This window comes from Perognathus longimembris, chromosome 19 (genome assembly GCF_023159225.1).
Source record: "Perognathus longimembris pacificus isolate PPM17 chromosome 19, ASM2315922v1, whole genome shotgun sequence".
Taxonomy (NCBI): domain Eukaryota; kingdom Metazoa; phylum Chordata; class Mammalia; order Rodentia; family Heteromyidae; genus Perognathus; species Perognathus longimembris.
Genome location: NC_063179.1, coordinates 18,493,284 through 18,516,574, shown reverse-complemented (window position 1 = coordinate 18,516,574; position 23,291 = coordinate 18,493,284). Strand labels below are relative to the sequence as shown.

At 41.6% G+C, this 23,291-nt stretch overlaps 1 protein-coding gene across 4 annotated transcripts in view; it reads left to right on the top strand.

Moving 5' to 3' along the window:
- The window catches only part of Npr3 (natriuretic peptide receptor 3), an 82,176-nt gene extending 70,436 nt beyond the window's left edge, over positions 1-11,740 (top strand). For 3 of the 4 annotated variants that reach the window (XM_048368057.1, XM_048368056.1, XM_048368054.1), the window contains exons 5-8: positions 4,049-4,143; positions 6,918-7,053; positions 9,073-9,160; positions 10,483-11,740. In XM_048368057.1, the coding sequence (XP_048224014.1) occupies positions 4,049-4,143; positions 6,918-7,053; positions 9,073-9,160; positions 10,483-10,594 (431 nt within the window). In that variant the 3' untranslated portion in view covers positions 10,595-11,740. The remainder of the gene's footprint in view (positions 1-4,048; positions 4,144-6,917; positions 7,054-9,072; positions 9,161-10,482) is intronic. The other variant, XM_048368055.1, reaches the window with a different exon arrangement.
- The last annotated feature ends 11,551 nt before the right edge of the window (positions 11,741-23,291 follow it).

Sequence of the window (23,291 nt, the reverse complement as noted above, 5' to 3'; positions counted from 1 at the left end):
GCAGATCCTGTGGGCCTGGTAGGGTTACTGAGGAATTGGGCTCCATTTAAATGAGACGGATAGAAAGCCATGAGGGCAGTTTTCAGTGACAACATCTGCCTTATGGCTGCCCTAAGGAAGACCAACCATGGCACTGATGACCTCCATTTGAGAACGATGAATGCAGAATGCAGATGTCCGTATCAAAGATCGGGAGCCTTATTCTGGCCCCAACTCATAACCACAGCCCTCTCAGTTTCTCTTTCACCTTTTCTGTAAGGAGGCTGGACTAGTTGGTGACCCACAAGAACTCTCTAAGTTCTGTATTGAGTCAACTCTTCCTTTGATGGGAGGGGTATTCTTATATTTATGTTCATCACACTAGTAAAAATCTTAATGACAAGAACAAGTATGGTCAGATTTTGATTTGGGGTGCATTTTTTTCTGGCAAAATCTCACCACACTCTGCTGCCTCCATTTGCCTTCTGTTACTAACTAGAAAGGGCAGGACAACAGGGGCAATATGAGCTCTTTGGAGGGCTGCCTGTGTAGTAGCTATGATGGCTACTGATGGATTTCATTTTTCCCTGGTGGTTTCAATGGGTGCCATGTCTTACTCCCAACAAGAGTGCCATCTCCTTTCACTTTAGAAAGAGTAGGATGTGGAGGAGTAAGACTCCAGGATGCTTGTGATTTACCTTAGGTCTGACTGCTTCTCCTGAGGAGGTAGCACCAAATGAGGTAGCTCAGGGTCATATTAGGACAAAGTCAAAACTTCCCAGAAGTTGTGCACAATACACAGAACCTGGTGTGTGGGGACACAACCTTGGCTACACCCCATTCTTAGCTATTACTCACTACATGGTGTGGTCATTTGTTCTTGGTCTTCTGACAGAGGGACAGAAGCCAGAGTTTGGGGGGCAGGGAGGTTGTTAAAGGAAGGGCAGGTGTCCATGCTGACTGGCATGTCACAGGTCAAGGCACAGACTATTCTCATTGACCATGTTGATGCTTCTATGCTGGAGGCAAGTCTATATGGTTGATTTGAAATGAGTCCTGAAACACATAACCATATAGCTCAATCCAAAGCTAAAAGTCTCATTGGTTCAAAGATAAAGACAATTGAAGCCCAGGGAAATTTTGGGGTTGAGTACTTTGGAGGGCCCATTTTATTTGCTAAGGTATGATCCATTAAAGGGTAGCCCTAAAAAGAACTTGAGGGTACATGCATGAAGAAAAACTCTGAGCTTCCTAAAATTAAAAACAATTTTTAATTTAAGTGGTCACTGTAAGTGACCATTAAGTTGTCAAGGGAAAAACACTCTGAATGTTATTTGACAAATTTGGATTTTTATTGACATGAAACCTGTGATCAACTCTCACGACTTAGAATAAATGGCCTGGGAAGAAGCCGAGTTTCCTATGCGTGAGAGGTCAGAGGAACCAGGCAAACAGGATTGAGGCTCAACCCTTGAGTTCTACTACAGTCAAATAAAAATGGAGGTGGAAGATCTCATTACTTAGGGACAGGAAAATTCTGCTCCCAACCTGACAATCTCACCTTCAGCCAGAAACTCTCAGATGAAATCTCACTTTGCTAATTGAAAAATGAAGATTCTCACCCCATTTCTTGGCAGAATGGCAATAACTCCAAGGTGTAATGAGGTCTTGGATTACTAGGACTGTCCTGTCTTATAAAATATACTGCAAAACACCCAGCAGGATACAGCATCACAAGTTTCTCTGAACAGAAGGACAAGTAGTTTGGGATCATCATCATATGATTGGAGATAAATATATATTTACATTTCACAGACTTGTCTATACAAGATGGTGGGTGGGCTTACATATCCTTTGTGACTAGTCTATATTAAGAAAACAAAAAAAAAATGAAGATGAGTGGTAGCACCATTTTGTTTCCAGAAATGTAAACCCAAGTCTGGAAAAATCAGTAGCCCTTCAAACCACAACCCAAAGGACAGCAAACCCAAACACCTATCCTTTCCAAACCAAACTCGAGGATGGAACTTTCCCATGGGATGCTCTCCTCAGACATTCATTTTACTGAGAGACTCAGGACTTCCGGAGAGAACCAAATCAATAGAAGCCACAATTAAAAATTACACCGAACTCTCCCTCAAAGAAATGGAATAGCTTTAGTTACTTAGAAGATGGAGATGCACGCATTCACCCACTTAGTGAATGAAACAGAAAATACAGACATATTTAATATCAGTCAGTGGATACATGGTTTCTTCTGTTGATGAGTTGCTCTAAGCCTCATTTTTGGCCAAAGCAAGTAGATCTCAAGGCTCACCATGTTCTGTTCACCCTGTTCCAGCTATATAGTCTACTGTCCTACTTTCATACACATGAGCCTTCTCTCCAAGAACTCACAGTTCCTCTGATTCTTTTTGACCTCTGTTCTCCTATAGATGCAATAAGCCAGCCTTTCTACTTAGGTGCTTATGCTTTTGATTGCTGCTTATCTGAATCAGCTTTCCTCAAATGTACCTAAAAGATCTCTCTGCTTTTTTACTTAGTTCCCCCTTGATTACACAAAAATAAGTAGAAGCTGAAGTCCTTCACACCAAACATCCAAAACATGAACTATTCCAAAATCTGAAACATTTTGAGTGCTGAAATCACACAAGTGGAAAATTCTTTGCCATAAAAGTTTATTTCATGCCCAGAATTGTTTAAAATTTTCTTCCAGCCTTGTGTATATGGTATATGAATGCACAAGTGAATGTGTTGTGTTGACTGGGATTTCACCCCCGTGATACTTCATTATGCATATGTAAATATTCCAAAAAAATATGAAATCCAAATTGTTTCTGGCTCTAATCATTTGGATCAAGGTTGCTCCCTATCCTTTAGCAATAATAATCATAGTGGTAGCAGCAGCAGCAGCAGTAGTAGTAGTAATAATAATACAGAAAAGGATGAAAGCAACTAACTAAAGTATGTGTCAGAACTACTTTCCTGGCTTTATCTCATATCATCATCTCTCATTTCCCAGTGGGGGTGTTTTACTGTTGTTCAGGATGAGACTTAGAGGACTAAGTTTCCTCCCCAAGTTCATAGAGGTAGACAATGTCAAATTGGGATTCAGTTCAAGCTGTCAGATTCTACTGCGACCTAGCTAAAATCCCAAGTCTGGGCTTCTCCTCTCTTAAGCAGAGACTGTATCCACTTTATCTTATCCACAGCACTAATTCAGCACCTGGTAAACTTCCAAATAACGTCTGAGTAGGCAACACATGAACACATTTGGAATCAAGTCACATTGGTCTTCTTCCGCTACTGCCTCAGTGACTCATACAGTGCTTAAGCCCACTCTCCCGCGTATAAAAGCTGTCATATGGCTGGGCTCTGGTGGCTCAAGTCTATAATCCTGGCTACTCAGAAGGCTAAGACCTGAGGATTGTGGTTTGAAGCCAGCCTGGGCAGAAAGGTTTCTGTGAGACTCTTGTCTCCAATTAATCACTCAAAAACCAAAAGTGTTGCTGTGGCTCAAGTGGTAGAGTGCATGCCTTGAGCACAAAGAGACTTGGGGACAGCACCCAGGCCCTGAGTTCAAGGCTCACAACTGACAAAAAGAATGGTCATATGAAGTACACTCACTGACTCCTGAGACTGCACTGATTTCACCAATTTTCCTTGTGTAATATTATCCCACTGACAATGGGACCATGATGAAAGCACCTTTGCTTCTTATCCGGCCTGCTTTCCAGAAAAATTATTTCAAATCTCAAAACTAAGCATGCCACTTTCAGAATTCACCTTCATCTTTAAAAAATAAAAAGAACATATCCCCCAAAGAAGATCATTTATTTCTCTTTCTCTTCACTTTTTAAATGGAGAAATGCTAAGAATTTAGGAATGCAGACACAGATGAAATTACAATGGCTTTCCAAATGCCAACAAAAATGCTCAAGGTCTGAATCTATTCCCTGCAGCCCGAGTTTATTTGAAAAAAGTCCTGTCAATTCATGTTCTTGTTTTTCTTGGAAGACAGAGACCTTTTAAATGAGTAACTTGGAGTTTTTCCCCTCTCGTCCTGTAGGGATTGCTGGGCAGGTGTCCATCGATGCCAATGGGGACCGGTATGGGGACTTTTCTGTGATTGCCATGACTGACACAGAAGCAGGGACCCAGGAGGTAAGCAGATGAGAATTCTGCACCCACCACTTCTGCGAAGGGGCTCAGCATGCACACTTTCCCATGTCCAAAGACTGTCCCCAAAGCAGTCACCAGATAAAGATGAGTTTGAGAACCTGGGAGTTTCCGAGTTGGGAGATCTCATTGTTGCCTTAAGGATGTTGGGAAGCTGTCAGGAAATAGTTCCATGTGGGTGCTCAGTGCAGAATTCCTCTCTTACAAGTAAGTTGCCATGCATCACTCCTCAACCCAACTCAGCAAAGCACTGGATGAAGGAAAGAGCCAAACTGTATTTCCCTCTTAGATTCTTGGTTGGATTTTTGTTGTTGTTGTTGTTGTTAGTTGGTTACAGACTCTATCTGTGTTACTATTTCAGAAGATGGCATAGTTGAATATGAAATGTATGTACTGCCCTACGTATGAAACTGCAACCCCTCTGTACAGCACTTTGACAATAAAGAAATGAATACTTTTTTATATAAAAAGATGGCATAGGCCAGGATTTATAGTTTACACTGGTAAACTTGGGAAGCTAAAACAGGAGGATTATAAGTCTGAGGTCAGCCTGGGCTACGTTGGAAGACCCTGTCCCAGACAACAACAACAGAAAAAACCCAAACAATGAAATAAACTTTATGTGGTTTCAAGATAGCACCGTAAATACAAAGAAGGTAATGCTATAGATGCAAAGAAGAGTCTCTCTTGCTTACTGAGGGTATGAGCTCTCTGTCTCAGTCATCTTTCTCGCTAGTGTCACCTGACTATTGGGAGGACCAGATACAATGAAACCTAGAAGGGTTCTGTAGAAACTCTAAATAGATATGTATTCAGCAAATGTGCTGTTTTTGCAGAAATGTATTTCAACAGATAATAGCACTACTTCTATGTTTCTTGATGGCTCTCGTTCAGTCATTGCTCCTATTTCCTTTTATGGGCCTTGGTATAAAGCTTACAGTTTTTCTCTTCTCAGTGCTCTGGGTCTTATCCATAGTCCAGTTTCTCCATTTGGAGAAGGAGGAAAGTTTTAGTGCACTATAGTGCATCCTGAGGCTATTGGTGTGAAAAGCACTTAGTAGGTATTCAACACATGTAGCAATTGTCATACTTTGGTGAGGGACCTATCTTTCTTTTTAATATGATCCAACACAGCCTGTGAGAGTCTGATGGGCCATGGTCTAGAGAGAAATGGGAGCTATCATAGCTACCCAGGAGCCATATACTTGTGCCCAGGCAAAAAAGAAATCCTAAGACCCAGAATAGGGAAGAATTCCCAGATCCTGGCCCAGATAACTGATCCAACAGTCATCTCAACCAAAAACTGAGGTTTGGAACTACACAGGAAAGAATAATGATATTCTGGGGGCCTGAGAGCCAATTAAAATACATTTCAACCTGGTAATAGAGGAGCAAAAAGGGTGAAATCATCAGAAGAGAACATAACCCCCAAAGGAATAGCCTGTGTACCAGAAGAGGGCCAAACAGGAAGTTCCTAAAATATAATCTCTAATGCCTTAATTTTGTGTGTGTGTGTGTGTGTGTGTGTGTGTGTGTGTGTGTGTGCGTGCGCGCGCACGCACCTGTCCTGAGGTTTAAACTCAGGGCCTGGGTGCTGTCCCTGAGCTTGTTTTACTAAAGCCTGGCACTCTACCATTTGAGCCACAGCTCCACTTCCAGCTTTTTGGTAGTTAATTGGAGATAAGTGTCTCATGGACCCAGGAGCCTCTGGCTCACACCTATACTCCGAGCTACTCAGAAGGCTGGGATTCAAGAATCACAGCTTGGAGCTAGCCTGGGCAGAAAAGTTTCTGTGAGACTCTTATCTCCAATTAACCACTAGAAAACCAGAAGTGGTACTGTGGCTCAAAGTGTTAAAGTGCTAGCCTTGAGTAATAAAGCTCAGGGACAGTACCCAGGCCCTGAGTTCAAGCCCCTTGACTGAACCCCTGCCATTCCCAAAAAAGTCTCATGAGCTCTTTTGCTCAGGATAGCTTCAAAATGTAATCCTCAGATCCCAGACTCCTGAGTAATTAATTAGATTACTGGTGTTAGCCACTAGCACCCAGCTCTAGTGCCTTAATTCTAAGTCATGTTAAATGAGCAAGGGGAGGCCAGGTAACTGTCAGGTGCTTAACCTGGTACTTCAGTGACCCTGACTCTCCTGTGTACAACTCTGAGGGTAATGTGGGCATTTCAGTTAGCTAACTATATGGTTGCTCTGTGGAGATGGTTGGTGTGGGGCCCTATCTGATGAGCCAGGAAAAAGCCATGAATGGCAAGATCATTTGCATAGTGAAATAAGAAATCCTTCCTTCCCACTAAGTAGTTATGACTAAGGAATACCCAGGGACCACTGGTGGGGCAGGACCTGCAGTATGGCCAGGTCCCTGGTTGTACCACCTTCTCCACATCCATCCCCTCCTGAGTTTAGGGGTGGGGGAGGGACTCCTTTTCTTCTCCCTCAATCATAGCCACCCTGGCAGCAGCATTAGTCATCTTGAATCTTGCTGGACTAGGTGGTCTGGAGCACCATTCTACAGTCAGTCACAGTACACAGGGAAGCCTGGCACTCCCCACCCTCTGAAACACTTGCGGCTGCCTCGGGAAGCCAACCCCATAGACAGCAGCCCTCTGGCCCTCAGTGCCCAGAGGCAGCTTAGAGATCACGCCCTGTATTTGAGGGAGCAGTGGTACAAGGCTGTGAGCCCTGTACCTCCTTTAGACACTGAGCACTTTGGCTTTTTCTTTGGTAAGTGTGGTGTTTGGCTTCTCTGTAGGTTATTGGCGATTACTTTGGGAAAGAAGGTCGTTTTGAAATGCGGCCAAATGTGAAATATCCGTGGGGCCCTTTGAAACTGCGAATCGATGAAAGCCGGGTTGTGGAGCACAGCAGCAGCAATCCATGCAAATCATGTAAGTTCAGAGACTTAATTTGCTGGGTGTCAGTCTCAGGGCCAAGGGAGTCCAATGCACAGCCGTGCTCCAAGAGCCCAGGATTTCTTGGTTCCCATTTCTTTTTTCTGATGTGGTGAAACACATGGGAACAGTTCACACACTGGTACCTGCCCCTTAGCAGAAGATTCTAGGTCTTTCTTACCTTCCATTTATTCTCTTTCTAAGTGGTAGAAGGTTCTCTCTAGAACATTTCTCCCTGTCATCTCTTAGTTCTGTGAGGTTGCTACTGTTTGACAAAAAGAAAAGCTATCAATTTTAAACATTATTCACTTGTTCAAAACTCCTGATTTTCTAAATTTGTAGAAATCTCCCAAATCCCCAAAATCAAATGAATAATGTCCCTCCCCCAATTCTTTGTTCATGCTAGGGTCTAGAGTAGAGAAGTTTTCCTCTTCCTCCTCCTCTTTCTGCTCCTCCTCCTCCACCTTCTTTTCCTTGTTGTCATGCTCTTCTTCCTTTTCCTTTTCTTTCTTTTCATTTTTTTATTTTTATTTTTTGGCCAGGTCCTGGGCCTTGAACTCAGGGCCTGAGCACTGTCCCTGGCTTCCTTTTGCTCAAGGCTAGCACTCTGCCACCTGAGCCACAGCGCCCCTTCTGGCCGTTTTCCATATATGTGGCTCTGGGGAATCGAACAGAGAGCTTCATGTGTAGGAGCCAAGCGCTCTTGCCACTAGGCCATATTCCCAGCCCCTTTCTTTTCATTTTTTTGAGATAGGGTCTTGCTATTCAGCACAAGCTGCCCTTGATCTTTCTCTTACTACTACCTCAGCTGCTCATAAGCTTAAATTACAGGCATATGCCACCATGCCCCTAAACACCTGAAACTTCACCAACTGGAAAATAAGTTTAAAATGTATTATTTATGAACAGCTTTTGTTTATGAATAGAAAAATTGTTAAAGATTTCTTAGAGCCTTTTATAAGGAAGGACAAAGTATGGATTCATCTTTTGGTTAGATGGTCACTTTAGGCAAATATAGAAATGGTCTCTACATGTTGCTCATTATGTTTTAAACTATTAGCTATTTATATTATGAGAAATATTAAAGAAGAAGTGTATTAAAAACACAGATTCTTGAGTCATTTGGCCTGGCTTGAAATCCCACTACTGCTTTTATGACCCTAGGAGAGTTCCTTCAATTGTTGAGCTTCATTGTCCTTGTGTATAAAGCAACAACAAAAAAACAGTATTCAATTCTTCAATCTTCTGTATTGAGGAATAAATGAGAGAATATGTAGAAAACCATATACTAAATTATTCATATGCAAGCTAGCGATTTGTCCTTTTTCCAAAACTAGGACACTACTGAACATAATCACTTCAACTTATTATTCATGTTTTACACAAAGCTATAAAGGAAATTTTGACATGGACTATGGCTTTGGTGAGAGAACATCTAAAAACAGAACATGTCCAGTGAATTTCCTACCAAATCTTCTCACATTTTGAAGTGTTACCATCCGTCTGTATAAATCAGAACTGCTAGGCCAACGTCCTGGTCTATTTAGCTGTCTTTAACTATAAACTCAGAATGGGGCTATATTAGAAATCTTCCGTTTTCAATTTTCTTCAGATCCATCTTGAACCTGTTTCTAGTCCCATCCTGCTCATTTTCTTTTTTACTTCAATTTTATGTGTGTGTGTGTGTGTGTGTGTGTGTGTGTGTGTGTGTGTGTGTTGGTACCAGGGCCTAGACTGAGGGCCTCTTGGATTCTCACTTGGCTTTCTTGCTCAAGGCTGATGCTCTACCATTTGAGTCACACCTTGTTTCCTGCTCACTTTCTTATAGTGGTGGGTGGTTTACCTAGTACTTTCTTCAAAGTGTTTCTTAATAGATAACCCAGGATCTTTCAGAAAATAGTTCTTAAAAAGAATGGAAAGTTTGCTTTGGAGATTGACACTTTCCCAGTGAAAGCAACTCGAGGCAGTTCTGTTCGTTCCTCTATGTGAACGCTGATGCTCTGTTTCCTTTTCAAGCAGGTGGCCTAGAAGAATCAGCCGTGACAGGGATTGTCGTGGGGGCCTTACTAGGAGCTGGCTTGCTAATGGCCTTCTACTTTTTCAGGTATGGGATATGGATAAATACACTCTCTTTTATTGCTTTTGCCCTCTGTCTTTGCACAGTGCTTCATGTTGTTGGTTCACATCTTTTTACTAATGAAGCATGATGTTCAACATATCTAAGCGATTCTTTTGGTGTGTTCTCAGATTTGGTGGGCAGGGGGTTAACATAGTAGATACTTGGCTCATGGGTTTTTTCTTTTTTCTTTCTTTCTTTCTTTCTTTCTTTCTTTCTTTCTTTCTTTCTTTCTTTCTTTCTTTCTTTCTTTCTTTCTTTCTTTTTTTTTTTGCCAGTCCAGGGACTTGGACTCAGGGCCTAAGCACTGTCCCTGGCTTCTTTTTGCTCAAGACTAGCACTCTACCTCTCGAACCACAGCGCCACTTCCAAGTTTTTCTGTTTATGTTGGCCTAAGGATTCAAACCCAGGCCTCCTTGCATGCTAGGCAAGGACCCTACCACTAAGCCACATTCCTAGCCCCTTGAGGGTTGCTTTTGGAACTCCTTGCCACCATCCCCTGTGGGCTAGAGAACTGCTACAATCCTTTGATCACAGATACAAGAATTTGAGCCACCCATTAAATGCACAAGTGAAGAGGAAATGCAAAGTGTAAAATGAACTTCCCCATCTTCAGACCCTTAGTTCAGAACCTACGGTGCCCATGTTTACCATGTGCAAAGAGGTGGGATCTTCATGCAGGCGATGCTTTCAGGCTGATCTGTGCTTTTACTTGGACAGCACAGATGCTTAGTTGTACTGTGGCTAAACCCCAATGCTTGTAAAATTGTAAAGTGCACGCGTGTTCGTGTTCATGATTTGATCATTCTCTACTGTCAGGGAGGTCCATTCTTTTGTCAGCTTTAGTGGTTGCAGTTGAGGCTTTTTTGTGTAAGTCATCAACTTGAGGTTTCTTTATTTCTACATGGAAGTGTAACTCTGGGTGTAAATGACCCTTTGAGAGAACAATCGTATTCCTGTTACTTTGGGTCACAGTACTGCTAATCTGATCTTTATCTGAGCCATATTCTGGGAGCCAGGCAGAGCTTCTGGGGGCAGAATAGACCAGACTTAACCCAAAAGGCACCCAGGGAAGAAGGGAAAGGCTTGTTCTGTGGCATTTGGGAAGGCATGCTAATTTTTCTCCTTTAATAAGGACATAATGCCTTGGGGCACTGTACTTTAATCTCTGACCAGAGTTTCATATTCTGTCACTTCTCATTTATCAAACCAAACCCAGATGTCCCTTGAGGGCATTCTTTGTAAGAGAAACCATAGTATTTTGCAATCAAGTGAGGTTTTATTACTGCATTCACTCTCCCTTTACCCAGGAAGAAATACAGAATAACCATTGAGCGGAGAAACCAACAAGAAGAAAGTAACATTGGAAAACATCGAGAGTTGCGGGAAGATTCCATCAGATCCCATTTTTCGGTGGCTTAAAAGATGCCTTCTTTTTTGTTTTTCCTGCTTGAGATTCCTCAAGGAGATAGATGGGATGAAAGACCTCAGTGGAACAGAAGGGGCATTCTTGAAGAATTCATTCTTTTAAGCAGTTACCATTGTATTCCAATATTTCTTTAGAAGCTCAGGAATTATTATTATTAATTACCATCTGCCTCCTGGTCCTTCATCTCATCACAAACCAATATAACACTAGAACATCACTCCCCGTTACATGTCCCTACTACTTGGAAGTTCATATGATTAGATTTATATTTTTTAAATCTGATGTGTCCCTATCTCGGTGCCTTGTGGGGACATTGCACACAAGAATATAAACATGTGTTTTCTGAAATCAAATGTTTTGTAGCTAGAATAAAAGTCATTTTTACAAGTAGAATATTCTTGGAAAGAATTTAGCAGCCAATAAGAGGAAAAGGTAATGAAAAGATTTCAAGGTTGGAAATTCAACACTGTCCCCTGGAGCTGGTGGACAGGCTTGTGGCTGATGAGTGTTCTGATAGACGGCTTGACATTCAGATCTGACTTTGTGTCTCAAGATAGGATCCTCCAGGCCTTTTCCAGAGACTCACAAAAGCTATTCTAGAATGTTGTAAATATTAGGAATGGCAGGAGGATTTATATAAGAAAAGCAAGTCGAAGGTATTTCTCTTTTTTTAATGTAAAAAGAAAACAAAGGGCCCTATTTCATGCTAACATTTTATTTTTAAGTATTTTAATCTTATATTTTGCTATTAAAATGTGTCTATTTTTTCATTTTCAAGATTAAATTTCACTTATATTTTAAAAGCATGGGTAACATGTACAACAAACCAATGACAATGGCAGATGCTTCTTTGTGTTTCCCTCTTCCCCTCAGCCTTATCAAATCACTCATTGCTGCTTTAGTTACAATCAGGAAATGTATTGAAACTATAAACTCTACAGGAGTGCATTAAGTTTAAACCATTGTTTCATTGTTTTAAATGCAAATTCTCTGAGGGTTACATTCCTTCCTAATTCTGGTCAAATGATGAATTTCAAGATCCAGAGAGAAAAGAGTGAAAAGGCTTAGGGTTTATCAAAGGAAGCAGTCTCATTTCTTCAAGAAAAATTTAATGGTGAGAATATAATAGTAAACACAAAAGCATTGAAGTATTAAATATTAAAAATAAAGGATTAAAAGAATTAAAAAATGATAGGTGAAGCTGAAAATCATGGTGATGATCTTGGTTAAAGAAAGGAATCTAAATACCTACTATGGGGCTGGGATGTAGCTCAGTGGCAAAGCACTTGCCTAGCAAGTGCAAATCCTGGACTCAGCCTCCAGTAGCAAAATAGGAAAAGCAAAAAATTCAGTTAAATACCTACTATTCCCACTTTCCTTTGGCTGCACCCAGCTTTGTAAGTCATCTACCAACCACCCATGTTATCTATGGGTTTGGGCAAGGTTGGGTAAGTATTTACTGGATGTTTACTTTATAGCCAGTGCTATGCACAGAGGTTTAAACTCAGGTTGCCACATTTACTTATCATCTGTGGAGAAAACAGGCAGTGAGGAAAGGATAGGAAACCTGTCCAATGCAGACGCCATTTTGTAATTATGCCACTAGGATCTGTCTTCAGCAACGTTTTGAGCACTTGAAACAAGTTTCAAAATCATCTTCACACCTTTACAAGGCCATGCATACAGAGGAAAACCAGGGAGCTTGTAGGATCCTTTGGGAGTGATGGGAATTGTAGTTCACACAGGTAATTATGAAAGGAAATCACATGAGCACAACACAGTGTGTTCTAGACATTGTCCCATGCTTGCTTCCCTGGAGGGGACTGCAGTCATTACTCAAAGTGAATGGATTATTTCTGTGTGAGGCGAGTTTCCTCTCTATTGTTGAGAAAATGGGTGCTGGTCACGTGATGAAAGAATTAACTATAAACAACAGAACTAATGGCATAACTCTCTATGCTAGATGCAAAGGAAAAGTACAGTACTGACTTCATAAAAGGGTGGATAAAGAAGGCAAGAAGGGCGAATTCTAGAAATTCTAGTGCTGGCATAGAGTTTGGGAAATAAAAGTGAGGAAAGCAAATGTTTTCTGACTGGGGACTCTCCAAAATGAAAACAGAATGGAAAGGTTATATTAATCCTAATCAGGGAGCTCATTTCTCTCATGTTTATTTTCTTATTGCTGGTTTCTATATATGTTAGAGGTATTCAGTTCCCCCATCTTGTTTTTGTGAAATACATTTGCATTTCAAGCTTAAACATTTATTATTTGTTTGAAGGGAGGGACAGAAAGTGCTCTACTAGCGTTCTACCCGGTTCTAGTCTTTGGGCCTAAACATTCTAATCTTTATAAAGTGTATGTAATGCCAACACTGTTAGAGCAAACAGTTTTATTTCCATGTCATATATACTTCTAGATTTAACAATTCCGAGGTAAGATTGTAACAATAAGTTGGAATTTTGTCTTTTAAAAGACAAGATAAGTCATTAAATTTCTGGAATATGGATGTAATACTGCTCAATTTTAAAGAAAACTTAGAGTTCTTAAGATTGATGGCTATATACATGTTTTCTGCTTGTCTTTTTATAGATTAGGATCTTCTTATAAGTCACCAAAAATCTATTTAAGGTTTAAAATTTTTATTATGCTGGGGAACTTTTCCTAAAAGTGTGCTTGGCCCAATGTAGTCCTAAATTAAGACCTCTTAAGACGGTATTTGGGGATTTAAAATCAGGATATTCAGAAATCCAGAAATCCAATGCGTTCAGATTTCAAAAGGGATTTTTTTTAATTGGTATATTCTAATCTGGTCAAACATAAGAAGATACAATGACACATACAGGTCAAAAGGAATATTTACTTTTTACTGTTGGAAGGAAGCGCAGCTTTTATAACCATTCTTATTGTCTTAGGTTTTAGAAGAGGGGAAGAAACTCGGGAATTAAGAACCTTCTGTAAAGAGTCCGTATCTCTTCCAGAATGAACACAGGCTTTACAAGGAAGCTTCTGTAAATATTACACTTCTCTGGAGAATCACCAACTTGTGTTTCCCAACACAACTCCACAAGCCTTATGGTAGTTCATTATACTTCAGAAGCCATATTTAACATAGGGAGAGGAAAAACATATGGAAAAAAAACAAATGCCTTCTTCCTTCTCCCTTAAATTCAAAGACTTTTGCTTGACATGCCAAGTTAGATCTCCCTAGACTTCTTAGAACATTAAATTTCTCAAGGCACATGTGCCTTCTTTGCCCTTAATTTATCACTTATCTTTTGGTGTGGGGATGATTTTCAAAGGATATAAAGTACGCAGTGGGCCATGAAAACCAAAGCCATGCTAGACCTCACAGATAGCACTGGATTCAGAATCAAGTAAAATAGATGGATGGAAGTCTCTCGGGAGACCAAATAGCATATCATCCTACCAGTATTAGGAAAGTTAACAAACTAGAAGGAATGAGTGCCTTTGTTTCTTGGGACGCAAGACATTCAGATCCCAGATGGATGCAACTACAGAGGCAGATGCTAATCAAACTTTGACTACATCTATGTGTCCTGGGTTTTGTTTAGTTAAACCCTCTGATTCAGGGATTCATAGGTAATAAGCTGAATTCCTTGCCTAAAAACAGAGAATATGTTTTAGGGGCAGAATGGAAACAGAGAGTATGAGCTGATGGTGTTCACGGGACATGTCTCTTTGTCAGTTGGTCTTTAAAGCAGAAGAATCGCCAATAATTGAGTCCTTTTTCAACAGTCAGCCTCAGTAAAAAGTTTTAGCAAACATGTCTAAAGCTTAATTCTCCAAAAGAGATGAAAGTCACTTTGCAGGCTGCCACTGTCTTTACCACCCTTTCATCCTCCAACCCCACCCATTATCCATCAAAAGATGTGTCAGCATCTTCCCAAAACAGGTGGGAACTTGTGAGTAGCCCTCCACACTTTCTCAGAGGAGGAAAACACAAAATAGTATTGGTTGTAGGAAAATAGCTGGCTTCAAATCAGAGTCTTAACTTGGCCACACATGCCTGGGGGGGATAGTTCAACCCTGTGATTTGCATCTACTCCAAAGATCCCAACTTTGGTACCAGCATCCAGATTCCACAAATGTCTCTTGCAGGCATAAGCCCACAGTTAGACTCCAGAATTCAAATAACTTTCAAAAGGTGCTGGGCTGGAGTTTGTTCAAATTCTCCATTAACCACTACTTTTTATTCATACCAAAGGCAAGGAATTGTAAAACAACTGATGTTGATGTTCTAAGCTACTTCAAACACAAAGAAAGAGTTTCAGTGGGAGCTGAGTCTCAGCAGTAAAAACCCATATGGTTTGAGCATCCTTTGATGTGTCAAGTACAGAATGATTCCTAGTGGAGAGCTCTGAACAAGTAGAATTAAGAGTTATCTAAACTGTTGCACTACTTTGATTTACATTTAAAGACCTCTATTTCTATGCACAAGGAATAAAGGACCCATTTACTAAGTGCAAATCATAATGTAAGCTACTAAGTGACATTTTTTTTAATTTGCTGAGAGAACAAAGCTGTTATGGCAGATAATTATTTGGGGGCAGATAAAGCCAGGATTGGTGCAATTGGGGCTTAAAAATTGAATGTCTTCTTTATTATTCAATGTCATAATATGAAATTATTCTGTGTTGTAAATGTCAAAGGACAGCAATGAAATGCTCACTCAGTACCATAGAGATGCTATGAATTTGTAGGCCTTCGAGATGGATTCTGAAATCACAGCTTTGTTCCCTGTGCATAACTGAAACAAATAGACAACATGGAGGATCATTTCTGCAGCCCTTGTCTTCTGGGCCAATTTATTGATTGTTAATTTAAATATATGACTATCAAACAGTACAAATCTACCGTGAGTCTGGTAGAAAAGTAAAAGATCTGTACAAGCTACATACAGTTTATTAATCTAATGTAAGTAGAACTATTTGCATATAATGTGATTTAATTTATTGTTTTTGTGTAGAAAATGAAAATTAATGACTGTGGATATAACCCCTGTTTTGTATAATATATTTTATTTCTGGTGCAAACTGGTCATTTAAAGTACTTCATTTGGTGTTTGGATATAAATTTGTATGTGTTCTTGTAAATGTTGCTAGTAAGCAAGAATGCCACATATTCTGAGTATAACAATGTGTTGTCATTAAAATACATCCCACAGAAGACTTTTCCTATTGATATTTCAACTTATAGACACGGTCTGCATCTATATACTCTGAGGACTTTCTGTTCCTGTAGGATAGGGAAGAGAATGATTACTGCATATGAAGGCTTAAAGTGTTGGAATAAAGCCAGGCACTAGTGGCTCACCCCAGTACTAGCTACTCAGGAGACTGGGATCTGAGGATAGCAATTGGAATCCTGCCTGAGCAGGAAAGTCCATGAGACTCATCCCAGTAAACCCAAAGAAAGCCACAAGTGGAGCTGTGACTCAAGTGGCATAGCTCTAGTGGTAGCACCCAGACCCTGAGTTCAAGCTCCAGGACCAACACATCCACATATAAAAAAAATGTCGGAATAATACCCACAAAAACCTAGGAATTTCTGCCCTGTAGGAGGAAATTTGCATAATAAGAAAATATTATATTATTAGGATGAGGGGAAGGAAAATCTCGAACTGGCTGGCGAAAGAAGAAATCTTCACAAATAATAACTGCTTGAGTCTCCACATCTTGAGACACAGTTGACTTCACTGTTGTCTCATGTTTCAGTCTTTATCAATATCTTCAAAGGAATTCTAAGTCCCCCTTGCCCCTCAAAAAAGCTCCCTAGATTCTAGGGTACTAGACTGGTCAAGAGTGCTTTACTCTCTGGAAGGCTACTGGTGTGTCTTTTAAATTTGAGGGAAATATAGCACATCGCATGGATGCAACAATGTTTCTCTGGCTCCTCTACCATTGCCAGTGAGTCTCTAGACACAGATGCCACTTGTCCTGGGTGACTGTGTTTGAGTGATTCTGCAACAGGGTGTTGACTGGGGGTAGGGTGAGGTGCGACGTGATGTGTGGAATAAGTGAAGTGTGTGGCTTGGAAATGTCCTTCAGGAAAATGGGTATCCATTCTCACCATTTTCCCATGACCCATTCTGCAACATGGCCTCTGTGGATATATCCTCCATCCTTACCTCTCCAGCCCCTTGGAACGTCATTCATAGCACTCTTTCATGACAGGACCAGGATGCCTCATAACTGTGAGACTCTGAATCTCTGTCTTATAAAGGAGGCCCATAGAACCTCAAATACCATTGATTTAAGGCTGTGCCTGAACCCTAAGTCATGAGCTCCTGTTGTTAAACAGAAATTTATAAACTTACACAGAAATGGCTATTTTTGAGAGACCAGCAATGGCTGCATACCTTTTAAAAACTAGCACTTCAATAAAGCACCAAACCAGTGTCAAGAAAAAGAATTCCTCTTGCAGGCTTTGTGTGCCACCATCAGCACAGGGCAGGGTGGGATGGGTGTCTTCTGCCTGCTTTGTGTTCACTGTGACATTTGCTCCTGGTTCACTTCTTCAGCTCCATGTATATGATGACACTGTGGAGCCCAGTTTTTGGGGTGTAGACCCTGATTCTCTGATCTTTCAGCTGTGAGACTGTGTGTGAAAATGGAGACAGGAGCAGCCCCTACCTCACTGGGCTGCTGCAAAAACTTCAGATTTGGAATCTTGCCTGGCACTTCATGAAACATACAACAAAACCATTATATTTGCCAGTCTCTTTACAGACCCCTCGTTGGTGAATTTTAAGGGCTTTTAAGACAACAAGAATCTCTACTGTTCAATGCCACATACTCCAAATTTCCTTCTTTTCAATCTGGCTTGAGGACAAATACCCCAGGCCTTTGGGAAGATGAGAAAGACTAGAGACTCCTTCCTAGCATCCTTTGTGTACCGCCAAGCATCTGGACAAGGATGAAGATGGGGACAGTGATAGTCACCTGTTCTCAGGGAACCAGAGCAGTTTCATTCCAATTTGTGCTCTCTCCTCTGAGTGGTCCAACACCGGACCACTTGGTCATGTATGACCTTCCTGCCTTCCACCTCCTGCTTCCACCTTCCTGTCCCTCACTGCTTCCCTGTGGTGAAATGTCTGTCTTACAGGTTTCTCTCCAGCATTCAACCTGGGAATTTGTGATTCATCAGAACAAAACTGACTCCCCATGACAAAGAGAACTTTCATGTGGCCTACAAGGCAGCTTTCCCATCCGTGGCCTCTCTCTCTCTCCTAGGCCTTCCCTGGGAATGTTAGCACTCTCTCCTAAATGTGAGAGCAACACTTCATTAAGGGTGGTTTCGAGTTGTGAATTTCCCAGTGTAGACAACAGGGATTCTTATCCCACTGCTACTCCAATAGGTCACAACAAGCCAGGTGGAGGGGAATGCCACACAGAACAAACCCCTGGTTCAGAAATCACACAGTTCCTGCTGTTATAGAGGCCTTCTGCCAGGCCCAGGACCCCAGGACCAGGACAGAGATGGCCCCCAGAGAGTTCACAAGAAGGTGACCTTCCAGCCCATTCTACTCCTTCGCCACTGACTGCAATGGTCTGTACCAGCCAGGATCTGGCATTGCACAGAACAGCTTTGTGGAATGCTTGAGGACCAGTGATACAGGAAGAGATCCAGCATCCCTCTGGCAGACACATACTGGCTAGAAACAGAGGTATCTAATATTTTCAGCCAAACAACTATCAAGAGAATATTATCTAAATGGAACTTGCCACCTAGCATCAACCATCTCCTACACTCATCATTTCTCAGGATTTTATTAAAAAAGAAATGAATGAGCAGTCATTCCATTCTCAATTGGCTCATGCTACATAGTGAGAGATACTTACAAGCTGAGATTACACCAAGTACCTTACATGTGTTCATTTACTTTACTCTTATGAAGAAGGACATTGGTGCTATTACATTGTTAGCTGGAGCACAGAGAGGTCAATTAATCTTCCCAAAGTCTCAGAAGCCAAAGTCAAGCTGTTGGCTCTCAAATGTGACTACTCCATCCTACTGAGTCCTGTGGACAGTGGTCAGTCTCTGTCTTCTGTCAGTGGATCTCTCTTCTTGATCATGTTCCATATTGAAGCATGTCGGGGTCTGCCTATACCTAAGAGACAGGCCCCTTCTCCCGCCCAGGGGCTGCTTGGCTGCTAGCCCCTCCCATCTCCTTCCAGGTCCGAAACTGGAAGAGATGCCAAACCAGCCCCACCCTCTCTGCGAGCACATGTCTGGTAATGGCCGACAGAGACCCCAGAGGCCCTGTCCTTGGGGGGCTATGATCGCCGCCCATAGAGGAAGTTCCGTGACATCACCGTGATGGACAGTTCACTAGCCAATCGTTAATACCCAGTTAGTCCCTCCTCTTCCTGCCGCCATTACTGTTATATAAACCCCTCCCTTGAATAGAATCCTTTGGAAGCCAGCAGACTATCTGGCAGATCTCTGTGTGAGTGTCAGTCTCTTAAACTTAAGAGGGGCTGGGGACGCACAGGGATTTCGGCAGCCCTAACACTTCTCAGCTTAGCCCGACAAGGACACGCTCTGTCCTCCCGCTGGTGGGAGAAGCGCGCAGAGCCAACTGTCCCCCACAATTGGAGGCTTGGCATCTCCCCAGGGGAGACATGGAGATTAAGCCCGACAGAAGCAGACTCCCATTCATCTCTCCCTCTCCACACTCACTATCATTAAATGAGTTTCCTAGCCCTTCCCTTATTTCTAAGCTCTGCCACATCAGCCCTTCTAAAATACTCCATTTGACACTGTGGCTATCTAACTCAGACACCTTTAATGATTCTGTCCCCCCAGGTCAGAGTCTATGTTTCTTTCCAGTGTCCCCAGGCTTACGCCCTCAGCTTGTGGTACTCACTTGGTAATTCAGTTTTCTCAGTCATGCTGTGCAGGATTTTACTTATCTAAAATGATTTATTCCTCACCCACAAAACACTCCCTTATACTTTCCTGTCGGAATGAACATTTCATTCCCATTATTTACCCTTAACCTTCTAGTCAAGTCTATCTTTCATCTTCAGGCAAATCCTATTCCCTCTAAAATTGCCAGCTGAGATCCTTAGATCTCAGTATGAAACCAGCCCAGCAGAAAAGTTTATGAGACTCTTATCTCCAACTAACCACTACAAAACTAGAAGTGGAGCTGTAGCTCAAATTGTGGCTCGACACCAGCACAACAATATTCATCGCAGCACAATTTGTCATAGCTAGAATCTGGAACCAACCCCGATGCCCCTCAGTAGACGAATGGATCAGGAAAATGTGGTACATATACACATGGAATTTTATGCCTCTATCAGAAAGAATGACATTGCCCCATTTGTAAGGAAATGGAAGGACTTGGAAAAAATTATACTAAGTGAAGTGAGCCAGACCCAAAGAAACATGGACTCTATGGTCTCCCTTATTGGGAATAATTAGTACAGGTTTAGGCAAGTCATAGCAGAGCATCACAAGAGCCCAATAGCTATACCCTTATGAACACATAAGATGATGCTAAGTGAAATGAACTCCATGTTATGGAAACGATTGTTATATCACAGTTGTAACTACTTTCAACGTCCCATGTGTATCTGTAGCTTCTATTATTGATGATGTTCTTGTATCACCTTCCTGTGGTTGTACCTACACTATCTCTGTAATCTTATCTGAGTATATTGGAAACCGTGTATACTGGTATTAGAAGTAGGAAATTGAAAGGGAATACCAAAATTGAGAGACTCAGGGTAAAAAAAGACAAAGGACTACAAAAGCAATACTTGCAAAACTGTTTGCTGAAAGTGAACTGAACACCTCAGGGGGGGAAAGGGAAAGGGGGAGAGGGAGGGGGGTATGAGGGACAAGGTAACAAACAGTACAAGAAATGTATCCAAAGCCTAACGTATGAAACTGTAACCTCTCTGTACATCAGTTTGATAATAAAAATTAAAAAAATTTGTGGCTCAAGTGGGAGAGCACTAACCTTGAGCAAAAAAGCCAAGGAATAGTGCCCAAGCCCTCGGTTCAAGCACTAGTACTGGCATAAACATCATCATCATTATAATAATAATACACTAATTGCCAATGATCTCTCTCTGTCTTATTCAAGCTGTTCATCATCTCAGGGCTTATAGATGGGTGGGCTGCAGAGTGTAGCCCACAAATTCTGAGTGTAACATTAGCTGGATACACGGTGGAGCCAGAAGCCATTTTCTTTCTGTCACCTTATTTCTCCTTCTCACACCACAGCTGCTGGTCTCCAAAGAGCTTCCTGGCACTGTGGATCTTTCTGTTCCTTTAACAACTTTGTCAAGTACTGACTTCAAAATAAAATAGTTGCTTGCGCCGGGAGGATTACTAAAAAGAAATGGCACATGGCATTAATAGCATTAATATGGATTATGTAATATTTCTGCTTAGTGCAGTCAGATTTTCATGAAACTGGGATATTCTACAGTGGCCTCCCACAAAAAAGAGTAAGATCTTCAGTCACTGTCCTCGCCATTCACTCATGATGTGGCTGTTGCAAACCACAGGATATCCTGAAGCCTCAGGTTGCTCCTTCCGACCATCAGAAGCATAATTACTCTTTCATAGGGCTTCCAAGAGGAGTCTGATATGCATCAAATGATCAATAATAGAAATAAAGCATGGGAGCTATTGTTTCCATGGAAAACTCATACTAACTGTCTGCAAGTCCTTGGGCTCTGGTATCAAGCTTTGGCCATAATTGAGGCCCTCGTGCTTTGTTAGTGTGTGGCTGCGGAGCAGGCATTTGTTTATCCTTTCCAATAATGATCCTCCTGCCATATCCAGGTACATGAGGCACACACAGGATGCTGGGTAAGGGGCTCCTGGCTCAGTGCTCTTGTTTATGGCTTGGAGCTTCCACCATATTTTGATCGAAGCCCTGACCTTCATACAGTCTTCAGTGCAGCCCAGTGAGGCAGGCACTGTTTTATATCTGGTTACAGAGGGGTTACATTCCTCACTCGCTCAGACAATAAAAAGAAAAACAGGATGGTATTTGTAATGTAGAACTAATCTGCTCATATTCATATGAAAGCAGAGAAATTTTTACAGGCTTCCCTAAGATTATGAAATGTAATTTTGTTGTTGGTGGTGGTCATGGGGCTTGAACTCTAGGCCTAGGCACTGTCCCTGAGCTCTTCAGCTCAAGACTAGTGCTCAATTACTTGAGCCACAGTGCCACTTCTGGTTTTCTGGTGGTTAACAGGGGATTAAGAGTTTCATGGACTTTCCTGCCAGAGCTGGCTTTGAACCATGCTTCTCAGAAATCTGCCTTCTGAATAGGTAGGATTACAGGCATGAGCCACCAGTGCCTGGCTAAAATGTACTTTCTTAATGAAGATTTCAGCATCACCTTCCAGTTTGGAAACTTTTAACTATCTTACCTCCTAGAAACCAGCAATTCTCTCTGTAAATAATAAATTAGTCACTTCCCTCATGTTTTCAAGTTGTTATTTGCATAGGCCTACTACTACCCTTAAAAAGCCTTGTGTTTTTCTTTCTCTTTACTGGTCAGATACTATTAGTGTCTTCACAGATATCCTATTTTATGCTTCCATAGTGGCATTTCTGAATGAAAACACTATTTCACACCCATCATTCAAGCTCTATCTTCTTTTCTTAGGAACTCAAATACATTATAAATGTTGCCCTCAACAACCACATACTGTATTTGTTTAGCTGCAATGTGACAATGAATGGAAAAAGAGCAGAGAATGTCCCTTGTTCAAAGACACAGACTTAGATACAAGTAGCAAGGACCCCTTGAATTTTAAAGCATGCTCCTTCTATAAAGAATGCTCCTTCTATATGCATGACTGGCAGAGAATAGGCAAGAAAGGAAAATGGCTCCACCTAGGACTTCTTTGGCTGCCTGGGGGATTGAAAGGTCATTCTGATGGTCACATGATTCTTCTCACCTTCATCACATCCAAACCAATAGAGGCCAGGGTAGGAAGTTGACCCTGTTTACTTTAGGACAGACCTTGCAACCAAGAGAAGATCTATTCAGATAACCTAGATGTGTACATCATTGTGTTCATATATCATGAGAAGATAAAGTAAGGCATGTGCTACAAGTGGCTCTAATTTCCTTTGTGACCTCTGGACTTTTCACCCTTAGCTTGAAAAGCTCACAGCAACTTAGCTGTGCCAGTGGGTCCCTAAGGGCTTCATTCTTTAAATCCCTTTCGAACATGTTACAGGAGCCATTCCCGCAGCCTACTTAGGAAACTATTTCTTGAGGAACAGTCATCACATTTCTAAAAAATTATGGTGGCAGCTGATCCAAAATCTTGGCCTTGACCTCCAGCCAATGTTTTCTTGACTCCGAGGTGTCCTGCCAAAACAAAGTAATTGCACAGCTGACAGAACCTCTCTTGTTACCTCTTAGGAATGCCCATAATTTATAGCCACCAGTACCAACGGGGGTCTCCTGGTGAGCACACAGTACTCTGGGTGCATTTCAGTGAGTCCTCTCAGCTCTCACTGACCTTCTCAGGGCAGCATGGAATTCCTCATTTGAGGAGAATGGATGCCATTGATAAGGAGATCTATTTTTATGTCTACCATAGACTCCTTGGCTCGCTTTTAGGTGCCTACTACCTCCCAGATCTTACAGTTTGCTGCCACTTTCTGAGCTTTCCAGT